The following is a 21,647-nucleotide window of genomic DNA, read 5'->3' as shown; positions in this document are numbered from 1 at the left end:
AAAGGGGGGCGGATGGTTGAGGCGAGGTTAGCAAGTGGAGGAGGGGGACTGGGGAATTGTGCATGTAGACCATGTTGGCTGGGTGTGATTGTTGGTTGGGTGGGTGTTACTTACTTTGTTGTGTTTTCTCTTGAAATTGTTGCTAAAAATTTACAAATGCCTTATTAAAAGGTTTTTTTTTAAAAAAACTTCTACACAGCTAGATATAAACGGCAAAGCAACGACCTCATCCTTCACAAATTGTATGATCGCTATGCTAACGAGGAAAGTCAGGAAACATTTACCTTGAAAATTTTGCCAGACACATGGCTGTGAGCTACTTGTTCATATTACTTACAACAGTCAATCATATGTGGCCAGAAGGAGCAAATTTAAATAGGAGCATTTATAAGAATGCAGGAAATTGCTGCAGGAGTAGGCCCCATAAATCTGCTCCACCTTTCAACAAGACTGTGGTTAAGTTTCTATATTAACTCCATTTTCTCACCCAAATTCTAGACCACTTGATTACCTTACTGCCCAAAAATCTAAATCAATCTCAATGTCAAACTTGAAACACTCATTAACTGACCATCCACAGTCCTGAGGTACATAATTTCAAAGATTAACAACCCTCAGTGAATAAATTTGTCATCTTAGTCCTAAATGACTGAACCCTTGTCCTGCGATAATGAGCTTCAATTATAGACTTTAGTCAGGGAAAACGGGCTCTCAGCATCTACCCTATCAAACACCAACGCATTGTGACAGCCGTGTGTACCATCTACAAGATGCATTGCAATAACTCAAGGTTCCTTACCTTCCAAACCCACAACCACTACCATCTAGAAGAACAAGAGCAGCAGATACCTGGAAACCCCACCACCTGGAGGTTCTCCTCCAAGTCATTCACCACCCCGACTTGGAAATACATCGCCATTCCTTCACTGTTGCTGGGTTAAAATCCTGGAAATCCCTCCCTAACAGCACTGTGGGTGTACCTACACTTCAGGAACTGCAGCGGTTAATGAAGGCAGCTCACCCTATGCAACAACCTCTTGGGTGGCACCTTATCGAATGTCTCCTCAAAATCCAAATATATTATAAACGTGTCCACAGTTTTTCCCTCATTTACCCTCCTAATTTTACCCTCAAAACTCTTGTGCATTTGTCAAACACTATTGCTCTTTTATAAAACCAAACTAACTCTACCTAATCATATTGTGATTTGAAGTGCTTTGTCATCATATTCCTAACTATAGATTATAAGAGCATAGGAAATAGGAGCACCATCTGTGCCTTTAAAACAATATTTCTTTCAGTTTCATTTTGACCACTACCGATGTATCATAGAATATACAGTTAAACGAGCTGGCCATGTTTTCTTTCTTTCTTCCTTTATATTTTCTATCACTGACAATTCCAGAATTTAGGAAATTCTGGAAGATGAAGCCACCAGCTCTGCAGCAAACCCTTTTAAAACTCAAATGATGTAGACCATTAGATCCAGGATGTCAGTTTTTAGCCACAGTTTTTTTTTTAAAGTATATTTTTTTTCCCTAATTATTTTTGAATTTCTCACTCCCCACAATTTTTGATATGTCCTATGTCTCATCTTCTGTAAGGCAAGACACAAAATATTAGTTTGTTTCTCATTCCATTATTGTCCATTATAATTTGCTGTAATACTGCCTCTAAGGGACCTATGATTTATTTAATTAATTTCTCCCTTTTTACATTCTTTTAGGGGCTGTTATAATCCATTTTTCTATTACTTGCTAGTTTACTGTCATATTCTATTTCACTCTTCTTTATCAATTTCTTGGCTATCCTTTGCTGATTACTAAAACACCCCTAATCCTCAAGCTTACAACTTTTTTTGACAACAGAGTAAACATCTCCTTTTGATTTAACTTCTAGTTAGGCACTTTTCCACAAGAACTCAAAAAAAGAGTAGACCATATGGCCTGTTCTGCCATTCAATACGATCATGGCTGATCCTGGACTTCAACTTCATTTTCCGGCCCGTTCCCCATATCCTCTCGATTTCCTGAGACACCAAACACCTGCCTATCCCAGCCGTAAATGTATGCAACAATGGAGGATCCGTAACCCTGTGGGGCAGAGAATTCCAAACATTCACGAATGACGTTATTTCTTGTCATCTTAATCCTATATAATTGACCCTTATCCTGAGACTGTGCCCAATGTTTTAGCTTTTCCTACCAGCAGAAACAATCTTTTTCAGAGTCGACGCTATCAAGCACCTTCAGAATTAGTGGGCGAGATTCTTCGCAAATGCGGAGAGTCGTAAAGGCTGCCGTAAAACTGGCCGTGTTTCACGGCAGCCTTCACGCCCGTTCTCAGGACCCGATTCCCTCTCTTTCCCCCCCCCCCCCCCCCCCATCGGGGCTAGGAGCGGGACCCGGGAATCACGGCTTCGCGGCCTTAACGACCATCTTTAAGGCCGCGCGCCAAGATGACGCACGGCCGGCTCCAACCCGCACATGCGCGGGTGACGTCATCACGCCATTGACGGAACCCACGCATGCGCGGTTCTGCATTTCTCCACCGCCGCCCGACAAGATGTGGCGGCTTGATCTTGTCGGGCGGCGGAGGGGAAATAGTGCGTCCCTTTTGGACGCAGGCCTGACAATCGGTGGGCACTGATCGCGGGCCTGTCCCCTCCCGAGCACAACGGTGGTGCTCCCGCCCCAAACGGGCCTCTGGATGCCCCAAACGGGCATCCAGCGCCCGTTTTTACGACGGCAGCAGACAGTGTGCTTGCTGCCGTGAAAAAACGGGCATAAAGACTTGGCCCATCGGCCTGCGGAGAATCACCGCTCGCCGTAAAAAACGGTGAGCGGCGATTTGTGACGTGGATCGGGCGAGGCGGGGGGGGGGGGGGGGGGGGGGGGAATAGCGGGAGGGCGCAAAAAATGTCGGGAGGCCCTCCCGCTATTCTACCAACCGGCGTCCAGTATGTTTCAATGAGATCACTTTCATTTTCTAAACTAAAATAGATCTAATTTGCTCAGCCTCTTGTCAAAGGTCAACTCCCTCATCCCAGGACCAATTTTGAAAACCTTTGCTGTGCTACCTACATGCAGGTACATCTTTTCTCAAAAATGGAGACTAAATCCAAAACAACTCTAACAAAGTCTCTATTCCTGTACTCCAGTCCCCTTGCAATAAAGGCCCATATGCTATTTGCCTTCCTAGTTGCTTGCTGTACCTATGTTAACTTATGTTCCATGTGCAAGCACATCCAAGTCACTATGAACATCAATACTTGGAGGTTTCACACCTTGTAAAAATATTTACCTAGAACATAGAACAGTACAGCACAGAACAGGCCCTTCGGCCCTCGATGTTGTGCCGAGCCATGATCACCCTACTCAAACCCACGTATCCACCTATACCCGTAACCCAACAACCCCCCCTTAACCTTACTTTTTAGGACACTACGGGCAATTTAGCATGGCCAATCCACCTAACCCGCACATCTTTGGACTGTGGGAGGAAACCGGAGCACCCGGAGGAAACCCACGCACACAGGGGGAGGACGTGCAGACTCCACACAGACAGTGACCCAGCCGGGAATCGAACCTGGGACCCTGGAGCTGTGAAGCATTGATGCTAACCACCATGCTACCCTGCTGCCCCAGATTCTATTCCTCTTCTATTTTTTTGACCAAAGTGAATAGCTTCACACTTCCCTACATTATAATTCATCTGCCTCTTATTACTCACTCACTTAAGCTCTTTATATCTCTTTGCAGCCAGCACAGGTGGCAGGGTTTCACAGTGGTTAGCACTGCTGCTTCACAGTGCCAGGTTCGATTCTGGCCTTGGCTGATTGTCCATATGGAATTCACCTGGTTTCCTCCTACAGTTCAAATATGTACAGATTTGGTGGATTGGCCATGATCAATGTGAGGGGTTACAGGGCTAGGGCGGGGAGTGGGCCTATGGAGTGCTCTTTCGGGCGGCGCAGTGTCACAGCGATGGCACTTCTGCCTCACAGCGCCAAGGACCCAGGTTAAATTACGTCCTTGGGTGACTGTATGGAGTTTGCACTTTCTCCGCGTCTCTGCATGGGTGTCCTCTGGATGCTCTGGTTTCCTCACACAATCCAAATATGTGCAGGTGAGGTGAATTGGCCATGCTAAATTGCCCCTTAGTGTCCAGGGATGTGCAGGTTGGGTGGGGTCCTCTTTCAGAGAGTCAGTGCTGACTCAGTGGGCTAAATGGCCGCCTTCTGCACTGTGGGAATTCTAGTCTAATTATATGCTGTTGTGTGGCCCCTTATGGAAAACCTCTTGGAAATCCAGCTTTACTATATCTACTGGTCCCCCTTTATCTACCATACTAGTTAAATCTTCAAATAATTCCAATAAGGGATGGCATGCGGCTCAATGGTTAGCACTGCTGCCGACAGTGCTGAGGACCCTGGTTCGATCCCGGCTCCGGGTTACTGTCTGTATGGAGTTTTCATATTCTCCGCATGTCTGCGTGATTTCATGCCCACAACCCAACGATGTGTAGGTTAGGTGGGGTGGGCTTGCTAAATTGCCCCTTAATTGGAACAACAAATATTTGGGAACTCTAAATTTATTTGAAAAAAAGAAACAAAAATTTCAATGTTGACTTGTTTCAATCATTCTATGCTTTTCTAAGTGCATTATTCACAGTTCCTTGATAATAGATTCCAGCATTTTCCCAACAACTGATATTAGGTTAACGGTCCTGGAATTCACTGTTTTTTCCCTCCCTCCTATCTTGGAAAGCAGAGTAAAATTTGCCAATTTCAATCTGTTGGGACAATTTCCGAATCCAGTGAATTCTAGAAAATCACAGCCAATTCATCCATTACCTATGCAGCTATATCCTGTAGAATTCTAGGCAGTAGACCAGCAGGCCCCAGGTAATTGTTGGATTTTAGTCCTTTTAGTTACTCCAGTACTTTTTCTCATTACAATATCCTCTGTCTCTGATTCTAACTTTAGCTACTGGCTTCCTTTATATACTTATAAAAGCTCTCACAATGTATTTACATAACTGGCTAGTTTACTCACATTTGTTTCCCTTTTTATCCACTTTTTGGATGCCCTTCCAGTGGTTTCTAAAACATTCTCAATCCACAGACTTTTTTTTTACAATATTGTAAGCCCTTCTATTAATCTAATACTATCCCTAACTTCCTGTGTGAGACACTACCTTGCTGCATTTTTCATTTTCTATAGAGTGTATTTTTGTCGGACTTTCTTTTGTTACAAAGTGATTTTTAAAAGTATTTCTTTACGTGTCTCTCACTGTTCCTTTACCGACCTACCTTTTAATCTATTTACCTTCGCAAGTTCTCCCCTCATACCTATGTAATTGTCTTTTTATTAAGTTTATGATTCTTGTTTGTAATTGGAGTACCTTATTTTCAAATTTAATCTGGAATTCAATCATGTTATGATCACTGTTTTCCAGTGGATCTTTTATTACAAAATTACTAATTAACCCAGCTTCATTACACAATGCTAGGTCTAAGAAAGCTTCATCCATAGTTGGTTCCAAAATGTCTTGGTCCAAGAAACTGTCACAAAAATATTTCACAAATTCATCTCCTGGGCCACTATTCTCAATTTGATTGCCTGAGTCTGAGTCTATCTGAAGGTTAAAGTCCCTCACAAATATTACATTGCTTTTGTTACAAGCTCGAATAATTCCTAATTGAACACTCTGTCCAACAGTATAATTACTATTAGGGGCCTATAGCTACTCCATTAGTATTTTCTGATTCTTGTTATTTCTAATTTCTACGCATATTGACTCTACATCGTGGTCTTCTGAGGCCAGCAACGGTCTTTCTAAACGTCCAGTGGACTTAAAAAGCAATGTATGCTTGTTGACAATTATGAATTAATAAAAACTTATTTGCCATTGCTTATCTACTTAACTCTAATTTCCTAATCTACCTCCGCTAACTCAACCTTCATGCCTCCATAATTGACCCAATATCATTCTTGAAAGTAATTTGAAATTCTCTCCTAGTGTCTTCATAGATCTAAAATATCCTGTTCCCTAGTTAGTTCCTTGACTAGTGTTGAAAGGCCATCAACCTGCTTTGTTAACTTTACTTTTCTCCATCGATACTGTCTGGCTTGCTGAGTATTTCCAGCATTTTCAGTTATTTCAGATTTCCAGGATATGCAGTATTTTTGCTTTTTTATTTCCAGTTATCTGCATCATTAATTCATCTATCTTGCTTTGTGCATTCAGAAACAGTCTGTAGTTTTAACATATTACTATTTTCCCTGATGTAACCTTGCTCGCTCATGTAATTTTATTATAAAACCCTCTATACTTTCCCGACACAATCTGCTTGATTTTATCTAAAACACTGCTCTGTTCTACAGTCTTGACTGTTCTATTCATACTTGTAAACCACTTGCCAACCTAGAACCTTCTGACCTGGCAATTAAGAGCATTACAATTATGTCAATCCAACACACAAGGTCGGATAGGCCAGAATGAGATGGCCGCAAGAAAGCCAATGCTCTTTGATCAGCAGTTTAAAGAAATACCCAAAAGTACTGTTTCATTGATTAATAATGCACTAAGGCTATGACTTCACAAATGCAGCAACAGCACATAATTTAGTCTTTACTAAGGATTGCTCTAGTCACTGTAGTGAAATACTCTACAATCCACTGGCTAATGACTAACCAGCGATTATTCTGCCCAGTCAAAATCTCTCCAGAATCTAAAAGTTACAACAATATCTGGAAATAACTGATCAATTTCAAAGGTGTCAAACAATCTATCACTGGGATTACAATGGTTTTTGGTTATTTGAATTTGAGTATCAGAAGCAGACTTATTAAGAATCAATGGGCTTGATTCAATTAAATGGTAACAAGGTCCCATAGCGAGCATGTTTAGCCACGTGTTTCCTGGTACTTGTAGTGATGAGAAACACATGGCTATACAATGCAACTCGCGTTGTACATGGGGTCTCAGCGGGGAACGTGTGGCCGAGGTTACACACAGCCCCATTTTTTACACTGGGGAGCTCCCGATCTCCAAGGGCCCCGAAACGATCCCCGACACCCCCAACCTGAATGCACTAGGGTCTTCCCCATGCGCCCCCACCCCCCCAAACAACAACTGATCGCACGTGCAAAAAGCGGCAGCATGGCACTTTGGCAGTGCCAATGTGGCACTGCCCATGTCAGCTGTCAATGCCACCTGGGCACCTTCGCAGTGCAAGGCTGGCACAAATGTGGTACTGCCAGGGTGCATAGGGGCATCACACTGCCAAAAGGGCATGCGGCTGGGTGCCTCAGATCCTCTGGGAGATCTCGGACAAGTGCCATTCATGTGGTCCCGGTTTGTGGGGACCAGTGCTGAACTGCGCTCGTCCTCGATCTCCGAGATGAAGGGTATTAATCCCAAAGCCTCAGGTACCTTGGGAATCTAATATGCAGATTTGCCAAAACATGATCCCACCCACAGCGAGCCTGATTTACATCGCAATGTCTCGAGAGATCGTGTTGGATCTCGCAAGACGTTGTGGGCCGGGTAGATCCTGCCTGCAGGATCTCCTGGCTTTTATCAGCCATGCTGTACCGCAATGAGCTGCTTTTCAAGCACAGAGCAGCCATTGGATCGCACCCAGTGACTTGAACTGATTGAATTTGAATCTCTAAAATGTTCCTCAGAGGGCTACAAAACGTAAGGCAATTCAAAATTAAGCACCTAAAGATGACATCCTGTCTTTGCCTAAGAAAAATTGTTCTTCCATCTGAAAATCAGTTCATACTCAGTTTCTAAGCATAACTGCACATACAAGAACAGGTTTTGCAGACTGTCCACCTGTGGATGGGCAGCTAACAAAGATAGCTATCTAGTAAAACATGGGAACTGCTATTTGCTTAAAGAGGCTACTAAATAGGCTCTAAATTGATAGGTAGAAAACCGACCAGACGCTGTGGGCTGACTTTCCCCAGCTCTTGGAGATGGCCCGGGAAGCGTGGCAATATGGCAGAAAAAAAAGTCAGGAGAGAAATGCCCCGGCAACCTCCTGGCAGGTCTCTGGGAACGGGGCTCTCGTTTATAGATGGAGAGAGGTTCTCACAGTGGGCCCCCTTCAGTAGCAATGGTTTCCACTGCAGCAGCAGCATCATTGCTACCCCACGACACCACCCCCCTCACCCACCGCTGATCATTGAAACCTGTCTTCCTGTCCCGGCTCTCTGATGAACTTACCTGCTCTTTCAGGGCATCGCTAGTAGTGGCGCTGTGGAAACTGCTGAGCAATTTCCTTCTGATTATGCCAGCAGCAGATCTGGGGTGCCATTGTCAACTGTATGACAGCCCCCGCACCATGCAGTTAATTAGCTGCATGGCTGCCGTCAAGAGCATGTTTTACCAGGTCCCTGCCCCACGATTTTCAGCTGAGAGCAGATCCCTGATATGGAGATGCCGGCGTTGGACTGGGGTGAGCACAGTAAGAAGTCTTACAACACCAGGTTAAAGTCCAACAGGTTTGTTTCAAACACTAGCTTTCGGAGCACTGCTCCTTCCTCAGGCGAATCACCTGAGTGAGGAAGGAACAGTGCTCCGAAAGCTAGTGTTTGAAACAAACCAGCAGATCCCTATAATGGCCAAATTCACCCCTATATCTGAGAACATAACTGCACACTCTATCGCAACTTGTTTATATAGCACGTTCAGCACAAGATGTTCCAAGGTGCTTCACATTAGATGTACAAAGCTAAACTTAAAACAAGCCATATTAGACCATGATGTGGAGATGCCAGTGTTGGACTGGGGTGAGCACAGTAAGAAGTCTTACACCACCAGGTTAAAGTCCAACAGGACCTCTTACTGTGCTCACCCCAGTCCAACGGCGGCATCTGCACATCATGGTGATTCGAAACAAACCTGTTGGACTTTAACCTGGTGTTCTAAGACTTCTTACTATATTAGACCATGTTAGAGCACACAATCAAAAATTTGAAGCAAATTTCAAGTAGGGTTTAAAAATAAGAAAGAGTATCAGAGGGGAGAAGTTTGGGAGGAAACTGTGAACCTTAGGGTAGAAGCAACTGAATGCAAGGTCACCTCCACCAATGGTGAAGCAATAAAAATCATGTCACAGTTAGATGAGCACAGCTACGGTTGTGGGACTGGTGCAGATTACAAAAATAGGGAAGGGCAAAGCAATGGAAGGATCTGAAAAAGAGGATGAGAATTTTTAAAAATAGAGCAGGTGCTTAACCTAGAGGTCAGTAATTACAGGGGTTAATTGGACATGGTGTAAGTCAGGACATGGCAACAGAGTTTTGAATAGCCTTGCCTCAAGTTTACAGAGGGTAGAATGGCGGAGGCCAGCCAAGACATATTTGAACAGTCACATCTAGAGGCAATGAAGAGATGGATGAGGTCTTCAGCAGCAGATGAGAGACGCTGGGCAGAATCAAGCCAAGTGACACACTGGTAGAATCAAGCCAGTTACAGATGTGGAAACATGTGGGCTTCTTGATGACATGGATGCGAGTTGGCAAGTTCAGCTTTAGGTCAAGTATGTCACCAAGGTTGCAAACTAAGGTTACACAAATCGAATAATGATAAATAGGAGAAAAGTAACTAGACACACGAGAGCACAGCCAACATAGAGCCGGAAATAAAAATGTATTATTCAAATTTCTCCATCTGATATGCCGATTTCAACCAAGTAAAGGATAACAAGGAAAATAAAACAAAATTTGCATGCAAGCAAAGCTGCATTTGAGGTGAAAATCACAACTGACTTTTTTCCAAAATAAAGATAATTCTAGACAGCCAACAACTTAAAATGGCATTCAGTGCAGCTAACTGCACAATTCTTTACCTGGGCCCTTTTCAAGGAAGACAATCTTAGATTCCGGAAGAAAATTGAAGCCATTAACGATCATTTCTTCTCCACCATTGACAGTGCATGAATTGATGCTGTACTTTTCAATCTGAGGAAGTTCCTGAGCTGAACGCTGGGCTGTATTAATCAAGTAACAAGGATTACTGATAATAAAAACCTGACCAAGTACATATTTATTATATCATCGATTCTTCGCCAATTCAACACAATATGTTAAGAGTTATATGAAATGCTCAAAAAGAGCATAGTACATAAGAATCACAAACACAAACCATACAAATATTACAAAGTCAAATTTTGAAAATGTGCAGGTGCATTTGCTTCAGTTCTGCTTTACCTGCTCAAAGGATGTGTCTGCTCTGCCCAAATATGCATTCTATGCTAGCCCTCTCTAATGCAATTTTGTACATTCTCAATATTGAAATAGCATTTAGCAGCTAATATCAAGGACAGCTAAGAAAGATCCAAAACATTCAAGTAATGTCTCAAATTAAATTCTGACGATATTTCCAGATGATTGAGATGACAGGATAGCTACGAAAGTACAAAATGTTCACATAGTCTGTCTGATTTAGATAGTAGCCGATGTGTTCATTTTTAAACAAAGGAATCCACAACAGTAGTGAAATCAACAATTCGGTGAATTTCAGCATTTAATTAATTTTGTGATATAACAATATTCTGGTCACATGAAAGGAAAATACATTCTGCATCTGAAATATTTCATTACTGAGACAATAAGAAGTTTGTGTCCGTGCATATGTGCGTTTCTGCTTGGGTTCCAGAGTGTGAAGAATAAACAATATTAAAAACAAGTTAGCAAAACTATCTGACATACTGAACAGCACCAAAGTACATTAACTCATGGTAGCACTGCCCGCATTCAACCCATAATATTCCACATGATGAATCCCACTACCAAATACTCAGTAAATTACAACTTGAGAACATTTCCCAACTTCCTTAATCTTTCCTCACACATGCCAAAAACCAGGACTATCAATGAGTGTTATCTAAATAAATTGGGGCACAAGAGCACTGAAAGTAGGAGCAGACCATATGGCCCATCAAGCCAGCTCTGACGTTCAATAAAATTAAGGCTGATAGAACCATAGAAATGATACCGCAGAATAGAACCATAGAAATTATACTGCAGAATAGGAGGCCATTTGGCCCTTCCTATCCATGCCAAGAAAAACCCAGGTGCTCTTTCTAATCCCATCTTCCTGCACAAAGCCCATAGCCCTTCAGCTTACAGCGCTTAAGGTGCAGATCCAGGTTTTATTTTTAAAAAGAGAGTTTAGGGTCTCTGCCTCCACAACTAACTCAGCAATTCCAGACAGCCACCATCCTCTGCGTAAAAAAATTTTCTTCGTGTCCCCTCTAATCCTTCTGCCATTTACCTTGAATCTGTGGCCCTGGTTCTTGAACTCTCTGCCAAGGGAAACGGGTTCCTCCTGTCTACTCTATCTCTACCTCTTACAATTTTGTATACTTCAATCATGTCACCCCTCAGCCCTCTTGGGCTTCAAGTCAATGGCAGCACGGTAGCATGGTGGTTAGCATAAATGCTTCACAGCTCCAGGGTCCCAGGTTCGGTTCCCGGCTGGGTCACTATCTGTGCGGAGTCTGCACGTCCTCCCTGTGTGTGCGTGGGTTTCCTCCGGGTGCTCCGGTTTCCTCCCACAGTCCAAAGATGTGCGGGTTAGGTGGATTGGCCATGCTAAAATTGCCCGTAGTGTCCTAAAAAGTAAGGTTAAGGGGGGGTTGTTGGGTTACGGGTATAGGGTGGATACGTGGGTTTGAGTAGGGTGATCATTGCTCGGCACAACATCGAGGGCCGAAGGGCCTGTTCTGTTCTAAGTCCATTTTCCCACCTGCTCCCCAGATCCCTTAATTCCCTGACAGAACAAATATCTGTCTATCCCAGCCTTAAGTGAAGCATTCAGAATCCTCTGGGGTAGAGAATTCCAAAGATTCACAACATTTGAGTGAATAAATTTCTCCTCATCTTAGTCCCAAATGATCGGCCCCTTATCCTGAGACTGTTGCCCTGTGAAATGAGATGACAGGTGCATGTCAAATTTTACTATAACCTTACATACCACAATCTAAACATATAGTGCCTGACAACAACTAGTGGGAGGCACAGTATCTAGACATCAACACCCGGCCAAATAAAACAAGTCACTAAAGCAGCAATCTCTGTGGGAAGATATGGAAACATGAAGAAAAAAATGTAGGAAAATAAAGTTTGATGAATGTGAATTTAATACTAACAGCATTCAACTGGAATGGAAGCTGCTTGCAGTGAGACAACTTTTCCATTGGGCTGTGGGATGTGCACACGGAAAACAAGGCGAACTCTTGTATTTTTTCTACCAATGTCAGTTTCACCCTTGCGAAGTTCAATATCAGAGTTGCGTAGTTTCAAAATTCCTGCACAGTCAATGCTAGAAAGAAACAACAAAACAGATTTGTAAGAAATGCATGTTACATGAACCTAAATGGGACACTTTAAAAAGTTGTTTAATTTTAAATAGATTTTAAATAAAACTTGAGCAATCAGCTGTCTCATATTAAAACAGAAACAACATTTTTTTTTTTTAAAAACAGGCTAATACTAAGCCACACTAATTAGTTTGCTCCATGATTAATATAAACCAACATTCTGATTTTCACACATTTAGTCTGGGGTGCTAAAAAGGTAAATGTACGGTCAAGGTATCTTAATTTTTTGCTCAGTTTAGTAACATGAATTTTGAAGCATGGACACAATGATACCTGCTCCTGCAATTCAATAAAACTCATGAGAATCCTGCTATTTGTAAGGCGAAGCACATAAAACTGTAAATGGCCAATCAGATTTGATGTTTTAAAGTAGTAGTAAAAAGCTGCAACACTCACAGCAGGGATAAAATGCACCAGGCAATTTCCTAGAAACTGGTTTCCACCCATCGATCCCTTCAGGATAAAATAAAGCTACAAGCCTTGCTCGCAACTCTTACTTCCCTTGCTCAATCAAACACTCACAACTGATCAACATTTCTGTTCTGCAGCCAATCAATCGACATTAAATGTTTCTATGTGAAATTTAGCAATCGGTTCTAGTTAAGGCCTGCAACTAAGATAGAAATGAATCAACCCCAATTTGAAGTGCCATTCGCGTTGCTTCACAGTGCCAGGGACCCGGATTCGATTCCCGGCTTGGGTCACTGTCTGTGCGGAGTCTGCACGTTCTCCCAGCATCTACGTGGGTTTTCTCCGGGTGCTCCGGTTTCCGCTCAAGTCCCAAAAGACATACTTTCAGGATTAGACATTCTGAATTCTCCCTCAGTGAAACCAAACAGGCGCCATAGTGTGGCGACGAGGGGTTTTTCACAGTAACTTCATTGCAGTGTTAATGTAAGCCTACTTGTGACACTAATAAAAGATTATTATTATTATAGGTATTCAGCCATGTAATTTGTTTCTGCCAAGAATAAATAAATTGTGGTGGTAATCAGCTGGCAAGTTATCCGAACCCTGTAAAAGAAACATAGTTTTATGATTATGACTGAGATAGTGAAGAAGTGCTTTGCACCCATCTTCACAAAAGAGGACGTTGCCAATATCACAATGAAGAAAGATTGGACAGAATTAAAATAATAATAAAAGAAAATTACTGCGGATGCTGAAATCTGAAACGAATGAGAAAATGCTGGAAAATCTCAGCAGGGCTGACAGCATCTGTAGGGAGAGAAAAGAGCTAACGTTTCAAGTCCGATGACTCTTTGTCAAAGCTTTATAAAATAATAGTAATCTTTATTGTCACAAGTAGAATTAAATTAATACCGCAATAAAGATACTGTGAAAAGCCCCTAGTCGCGACATTCCGGTGCCTGTCCGGGTACTCAGAGGGAGAATTCAGAATATCCAATTCACCTAACTGCACGTTATTCAGGACATGTGGGAGGAAACCGAAGCACCCGGAGGAACCCACGCAGGCAAGGGGAGAACGTGCAAACTGCACACAGACATTGACCCAAGCTGGGAATTGAACCTGGGACCCTGGAGCTGTGAAGCAACTGTGCTACCCACTGTGCTACCATGCCGCCCAAATAGTTCAAGAGCACATACTCCCAGCAATAGTACCGAAGACTTCTGCTCCAGAACTTGCCGCACCACTAGCCAAGCTGTTAAGAGTACAGCCACAACACTGACATCTAGCCAGCAATGTGGAAAATTGTCCAGCTGTGCCATTTTCACAAGAAACAGGACAAATCCAACTCGGCCAATGACCACCCTATGAGTCTACTCTCCATCATCAGCAAAGTTATGGAAGGGGTCATCAACAGTGCTATCAATAATGGCGTCTCTGCCGTTCTTGCCGGCCAGGTACTCCACAAGCCTGGCAGTAGTGGCTGCCTCGAGGGTATGAGGACAGTGCAGCACATGAGGGGGGGGGGGCATTGGTGTGGGCACCAATCTGTGGTAACCACTGGTTTGTTCTGGAATGATAGGGTGGGGGCTTCCAGGGGTGGCAGCGGGCGGGGATCGAGCGGTTTGGGGATTTGTTTATTGTCGGCAGCTTTTCATGTTTGGAGGAGTTTGAGCTGGCTGGTGGTAATGGGTTCCGCTACCTGCAGGTGAGGGACTGGTGCAGAGGCAGGTCCCGACTTTCCCGCACCTACCGCCCCAGGGGCTACAGGATAAGGTATTGACGAAAATGGGAGTCAGGGAGGGGAAGGTATCGGAGATTTATAAGGAGCTGATGGAATGGGAGGGAGCCCTGATAGGGGAGGTGAAGCAAAAGTGAGGAGAGAGCTAGGTTGGGAGCTGGAGGCTGGGTTGTGCCCTGAGGCAAGCCAGGCTTATGTCAGGCTTAGCCTGATACAATTTAAGGTGGTCCACAGGGTGCGTATGACTGTGGCGCAGATCAGAAGGTTCTTTGAAGGGGCGGAGGATAGGTGCGGGCGGTGTGCCTGTGGGACTGCGAATCATGTCCACATGTTTTGGGCATGTCCGAAGCTTAGGGGATTCTGGCAGGAGTTTGCTGACGTCATGTCGGAGGTACTGAAGTGTGTGTGTGTGTGTGTGTGTGTGTGTGTGTGTGTGTGTGTGTGTGTGTGGGGGGTTGGGGGGGGGGGGGCTTTCAAGCGGCACTTACTCAGCAATAACCTGCTTACGGATGCTCAGTTTGGGTATCACCAGGTTCACTCAGCTCCTGATCTCATTACAGTTTTGGTTCAAACATGGACAAAAGAGATGAATGCCTGAGGTGAGGTGAGAATGACTGCCCTTGACATCAGGGCAGCATTTGACAGAGTATGGCATCAAGGAGTCAATGGGAATCAGGGGGGAAACTCTCCGCTAGTTGGAGTCATATCTGGCACAAAGGAAGATGGTTGTGGTGGTTGGAGAGCAATCATCTCAGCTCCAGGACATCACTGCAGGGGTTCCTCAGGGTAGTGTCCTAGCCCCAATCATCTTCAGCTGCTTCAGCACCCTTCCATCATAAGATCAGAAGTGGGCATGTTTGCGGATGACTGCACAATGTTCAGTACCATTTGCGACTCCTCAGATAATGAAGCAGTCCGTGTCCAAATGCAGCAGGACCTGGACAATATCCAGGCTTGGGCTGACAAGTGGCAAGTTATATTCGCGTCACAAGTGTCAGGCAATGACCATCTCCTACAAGAGAGGATCTAACCACTGCCCCATGACATTCAATGGCATTACCATCGCTAAATCCCCACAAACAACATCCTGGGGAGTTACCATTCAGCAGAAACTGAACTGGACTAGCCACATTAATACTGTGGCTATCAGGGCAGGTCAAAGGCTAGGAATCCTACAGCCAGTAACTCGCCTCCTGACCCCCCAAAGTCTGTCCACCATCTGCAAGGCACGAGTTTAATGGAATACTCTCCATTTGCCTGGATGAATGCAGCCCCAACAACACTCAAGAAGCTCAACAATATCCAGGACAAAGCAGCCCGCTTGATTGCTCCCCCTTCCACAAACATTCAAACCCTCCACCACCAACGAAATGTGGCAGCAGTGTGTACCATCTACAATATGTACTGCAGTAACTCACCAAGGTTCCTTAGATAACAGCTTCCAAACTCACGACCATCTAAGAAGGACAAGAGCAGGAGATACCCGGGAACCCCACCACCTTCCCCTCCAAGTCACCCACCACCCTGACTTGGAAATATATCACTGCTCCTTCATTGTTGCAACATCCTGGAACTCCCTCCCTAGTAGCACAGTGGGTGTGCCTACACCTCGAGGACTGCAGCGGTTCAAGAAGGCAACTCACCACCACCTTCTGAAGGGCAACTAGAGATGGGCAATGAATGCTGGCCTAACCAGCGACGCCCACATCCCGTAAATGAATCTTTAAAAATGGGCCTATTTCCAGTGTTGTAACGATTCTTTGGCAGAAATCTTGGAGCTGCAATTGATTCGGCCTAACATTTTCAAATAGAGGAGAAGCTGCAAAAGGTCTTCCAGTATGTATGCATTTCTCTGTCAAACCCATTAGTGCTTTAATTCACAACCCTTCGAGTGCAGAAATTTCTCATGTCAGTCCTAAATGATCGGTCCCTTATTCTGAGATAATGCCCTTCTGTTCTAGATGCCCCACCCAGAGGAAACAATCTCTCAGTATCTATCCTGTCAAGCCCCATCAGAATCATATATGCTTCAATGAGATCTAATCTCATTCTTAAAAAATTCAATGGATATCGCCCCAATTTTCTCAGCCTCTCATCATAGGACAACCCTCTCAGCTCAGGCACTAAACTAGTAAACCTTCCATCACAACTCGTATACCTACTGAGCTTTATATCATTAGCCACTTTAGATATATTACACTCTTCATCCAAGTCATTAATATAGATTGTAAATAACTGAATACACCAATTCTTTCAGGACTTCACTAGACACAGTCTTCCAACTTGAAAATGCCCACTTTATCCCAACTCTTTTACTTTCCGATAATTCTCTATCCATGTTAATATATTACCTCCAATTCCATGAGCCCCTGATCTGGTGTAGTAACCTTTGTGTGTGGTACCTTATTAAATGTCTTTTGGAAATTCATATTGAATGCCTTTTGGAAATGCAGGTATACCACATCTACTGGTTCCCCTTTATCTACCCTACTGGTTACATCCTCAAAAATCTCTTAACAAATTTGTCAAACACAATTTCCCTTTCATAAGCCATGTTGACTTTGTCTGATCATACAATGATTTTCCAAGTGCGTTGTTAAGACTTTCTTAACAACAGATTACAGCACTTTTCCAATGACCGTCCAGCTAACTGACCTGATATGGAATTTGGGTTTCTCCCTCCCTCCTTTCTTGCATAGCGGACTTAAATGTGTTAACTTCTAATCCACTGGGACCATTCTAGAATCTACAGAATTTCAGAAAATCATACACAGCATATCCATCATCTCTGCAGCTATCTATTTTAAAGCACTAGGATGCAAACCATCAGGTTCCAAATATTTGTCAAATTTTAGTCCTTAATCTTTCTCCATGCTTTTTCTCTGTTGGTATTAATTACCTTAATTTCTTTACTCTTATTAACCCCTAAATTGCCTTCTATTTCTGGTATATAACTTGTAACCTCTGAGATGACAAAAAATGTTTGTTCAATTTCTACCATTTCCTCATTCATCATGATATTTCTCCTGTCTCTGCCTCTAAGAGACCAACAATGCAGTAGCCACTCTCCTTTTTATATACTTGCAAAAGCTCCTCCTGGCTAGTTTACTTTCATATCTTTTTTTTTAAACCTTTAAATCGTCTTTTTGTTGGCCCTTTGCTGGTTTCTAAAATATTCATAAACCCAAGATTTATTACTAATTCTTTGGAATATTATGAACCTCTTCTTTCAATCTAACACCATCCTTAATCTCCTTAGTCAGTCACAGATGGATCTTTCTTGCTGAGCTTCTGTTTTTCAATGGAATGTAATTTTGTTGAACACTTTGAATTGTTTCATTAATGTTTGCCATTGTTAATTCACTGCCATATCTTTTAGTCTATTTACCTAATCAACCTTAGCCAGCTCTCCCCTCATAACCTTGTGTAATTGGCTTTGTTTACATTTAAGATTCTTGCTTGTTATTGGAATATCGCCTTTTCAAAATGGAATTCAATTGTATTATGATCACTATTTCCCAGCGGGTCTTTTATTATGAGTTTAATAATTAACTCTGCCTATGCACACTTCGAGATCTAAAATTGCTTTATCCCTAGTTGATTTCACAGTATGTTGCTCCAGGAAACAGTCACAAAGGCGTTCTCCTTCTTGTCCACCTATGCTAATTTGATTTGTCCAGTCTCTATGAAGGATAAAGTTTCCCACAATAACATTCTCTTTGTTACAAATTCTTGCAATTTCTTGTTTGATGCTCCTAATTTTCATCCACACTGATTCGACTTCCTGATCTTGTGAACGAAGATCCTTAATCACTAAATGTCCTATGCCACCCTTTACTATGAGGGCCACCTCTTCTCCGTTTCCAATCTGTCCGTCTTGTCAAAATGTTGTGAACCTTAGAATACTTATTTCCCAACCTTAGTCACCTTGTAAACATGCATCCGTAATGGTGATTAGGTCTAAACCATTTATCTCTACCCGGGCCACTCGTTAACCTATTTTACTTCTCACATTCAAATAAAGAGCTTTTATTTATACTTTTACGACTATACTTTGCATATGCCTTATTCGCAAAAGTACTATTGCCATTAAACTCAGTTTTTTCCTGCCCAATTCTGCTCATCTTTACCCAAATCGGTACAACATTTCATGGTCTTAATTTTTCTCTTTGGATTTCTAAATCTCTCGATACTCAAATTCTCCTGTACTCTGTTAAGTTAGAGCTCTACCCACAACACTGGTCACACAATTCCTCAGGATCCCGGTTCCAGGCCGGTTTAAGTCGACTCCATCCCAACGGAGCAGCTTCCCTTTCTTGAAAACTGATTCCAGTACCCCCGGAACCTATACCCCTTCAACCCATACTATCTGAGCCTTATGTATAATTCTCTAATCTTCTGGACTCTTATGTCAATTGACGCGTGGCTCAGGTAACAATTCAGAGATGATTACCTTTGAGGGTATTTTTTAAAATTTTGACACTCGGGTAAACTCTCTTAGCAGAACATTCCTAGTTCTACATGTGCCAATAGTTCCCCCATCCAGTCCAAGTTTGTTTCCAGCCATTATGAGATGTCCTTAACCCTGGAACTGGGAAGCCATCACAACCTTCAGTGCTCCTGGCTACAGAGAATAGAGTCTATCAAAGACTGTACTGTCCCCTATTACTACAACATTTTCTTCCCCCCATCCCCAACCACCTCCCAACTTCTTGAATGGCACCCTGCCCTTTGCCCCGGACCTGCAATTTGTTTCTCTTTGGGTGCTTATCCATTTCCCCCCTTAAAGCCATGATCTGCCTCCACCAAATCCCAGGTAGTGCACTAAAGTCCTGTAGCTGTGCAGTAGCCATGTAAAAAGTTTTTCTTGTTGCCTTTGTCAATCGCCTTAAATCAGGGTCCTCTGATTCTCAATCATTCCACTACTGGGAATAGTTTATCCCTATCTACTCTGTCTAGACCCCTCAAATTTTGAACAGTTGTTTCATTCTCCTCTCAACCCTCTCTTGTGACCAGCTCTGAAAAATACTCTCCTTTGGTTCAATGTTAAGAAAACAATATTTAAAAATATATCAGTTGCATCAAGATGTTCACCACCAATACTTCAGCTCATCTATAATCATATGTAATCCCCATCTACTGGAAGCATCCCAATATTCCACAAATAACCTAACACTGGGCTAAATAGCTGGCTTTTAAAGTAGACCAAGGCAGGGTGGCAGCACGGTTTAATTCCCGTACCAGCCTCCCCGAACAGGTGCCGGAATGTGGCAACTAGGGGCTTTTCATAGTAACTTAATTTGAAGCCTACTTGTGACAATAAGCGATTTTCATTTCATTTCATTTTTCATTTGTAGAGGGTTTGCCATGGATGAACATTTAGTGGGGTCTTCATCTTAACGCAGGAAGAAAAATCTTTAAAAATTGTTCCAACAGAAAATACTCCTTGCAGAAAAGAATACATTATGTCAAGAATTCAATCAAAATATGTACAATCCCATCCAAGTTGCTTTTTAAGTTTGTTATACTCTAGGGCAGGAGTCCCTTGCTGGTGGCCGTTTTATACTGGAATCTAGTTACAGAAGCATGACATTTCTTCACTTCGATTTCCTGTTACATCCAATACAGAAAATGATCAGAACTAAGAAATCTAATTTCTAGAAATAGAGTTATGAATAACACCTTGAAGAGACGGACATGGATTTTTTCTTGCAGTTTATACTGTGTAATTTATTTTCTGAATAATCAAGGTCAAGAGTTTTGTGACATCTTATCCTGGAATATTATTTGAATAAGATAACAGTCTCTCTCTCTCTCTCTCTCTCTCTCCACCCTGTGTAAAAATGCATTTTCAGAAATTTAATTATTGGGACTGCAGCTTCATATTAGATGGAACTAACAAACGTTTTAATAAAGTTCCAATGCCTTCTGCAGTTATGGGGTTACACTATCAAGTTTTCATCGCTCAAGCGTGAAAGGATTCAAACAGCAGAGATCATGAAAAGATAAATACCATTACATTGAGGGATTTGGTTAAGTACCTGGCAGTTCCTTGTCGTGTGCGAGGTGAAACCGCATCCAGTTTAAAGTGGTGCATAGGGGCCACGTGATGGTGGGGAGGATGAGCAGGTATTTTGCAGGGGTGGAAGACAGGTGTGGGCAGTGTGCGGGGCCACGAATCACGTCCACATGTTCTGGGTGTGTCAAAGACGGAGGGCCGGTATGGATGAGCAACCTGGCAGAATTCCTGAGGTTGGAGAAATTTGGGAGATTTGTGGCTGTGTGTTTAGGTTGATGTGTTGCTCTTCTGGTATTTTATGTATATATGTAAAAAGCCTTGAATAAAAATATTTTTTAAAAAAGTACCTGGCAGTCATATTGTTTTCAGGCAGAAGAGGAATTTCAAGAACCTTTGTACTGGTTACTATAATCTCCTGGCTAGCTGTAGCAACGGTCTTCCCAGTGATTCTGTGCACCTGGTAGAATGCATGTGGTCTTAAATAGCGATCATCAGCAGTTCCAATAAACATCTGCAGGTTGATTGGTTTTTCATTGTAACCTTGAAGCTGCAAAACACAACATGTTTACAGTAAGCAAAAGCAACTAGATTTTCTGGAGAGAAAGAACAGGAAATGATCACCAAAAGATGAATCAGGTTTTCGTCAATGAGAGGAGCAGACCATCTTCAAAACCCCCAAGTTATCTTTTAAAACTGGAGACTTCCCTTTAGCAACACAGCATTAATAAGTGAGAGTTATTTTTCTCCCCTCACAACTTTACATCTTTTCTTCTCAGTTTTTTCTGGTTCAACATGGAAGGTAATTTCAAAATACAGCAATCGTCAATCAGAAATACTATCGTAAAACTGCCTACTCATTATTACAGCGTTCTATAATCATTCACCACATTGGTAACAAACATACTGCAAATCCAAAAAGAAACAATTGTACAGTGTGGAAAATGTCATATTGCATGGAAAAAGGACACTTAAATTTCATAGTCAAGAACTTTGCTCAATCATGGAAACAGTAATGCAGTGTTTCGAGTTTGATTATTGCAACTTTATAATTAGCACTACATTGGCTTCTGCCCAT

The 21,647-nt window shown here is 42.7% G+C and overlaps 1 protein-coding gene across 3 annotated transcripts in view; it reads right to left on the bottom strand.

Annotated features, from left to right (window-relative positions):
• Positions 1-21,647, bottom strand: part of LOC119971343 (nuclear factor of activated T-cells, cytoplasmic 3-like) — a 199,503-nt gene that overhangs the window by 99,219 nt on the left and 78,637 nt on the right. For all 3 annotated transcript variants that reach the window (XM_038806755.1, XM_038806757.1, XM_038806756.1), the window contains exons 4-6: positions 20,920-21,119; positions 12,173-12,345; positions 9,869-10,009 (exon numbers count right to left, since the gene is read on the bottom strand). In XM_038806755.1, coding sequence (XP_038662683.1) covers positions 9,869-10,009; positions 12,173-12,345; positions 20,920-21,119 — 514 coding nt within the window. The remainder of the gene's footprint in view (positions 1-9,868; positions 10,010-12,172; positions 12,346-20,919; positions 21,120-21,647) is intronic.

This window comes from Scyliorhinus canicula, chromosome 9 (assembly GCF_902713615.1).
Source record: "Scyliorhinus canicula chromosome 9, sScyCan1.1, whole genome shotgun sequence".
In the NCBI taxonomy this organism is placed as follows: Eukaryota; Metazoa; Chordata; class Chondrichthyes; order Carcharhiniformes; family Scyliorhinidae; genus Scyliorhinus; species Scyliorhinus canicula.
The sequence above is the reverse complement of the archived record's forward strand: the minus strand, read 5'-3'. Positions and strand labels throughout refer to the sequence as shown.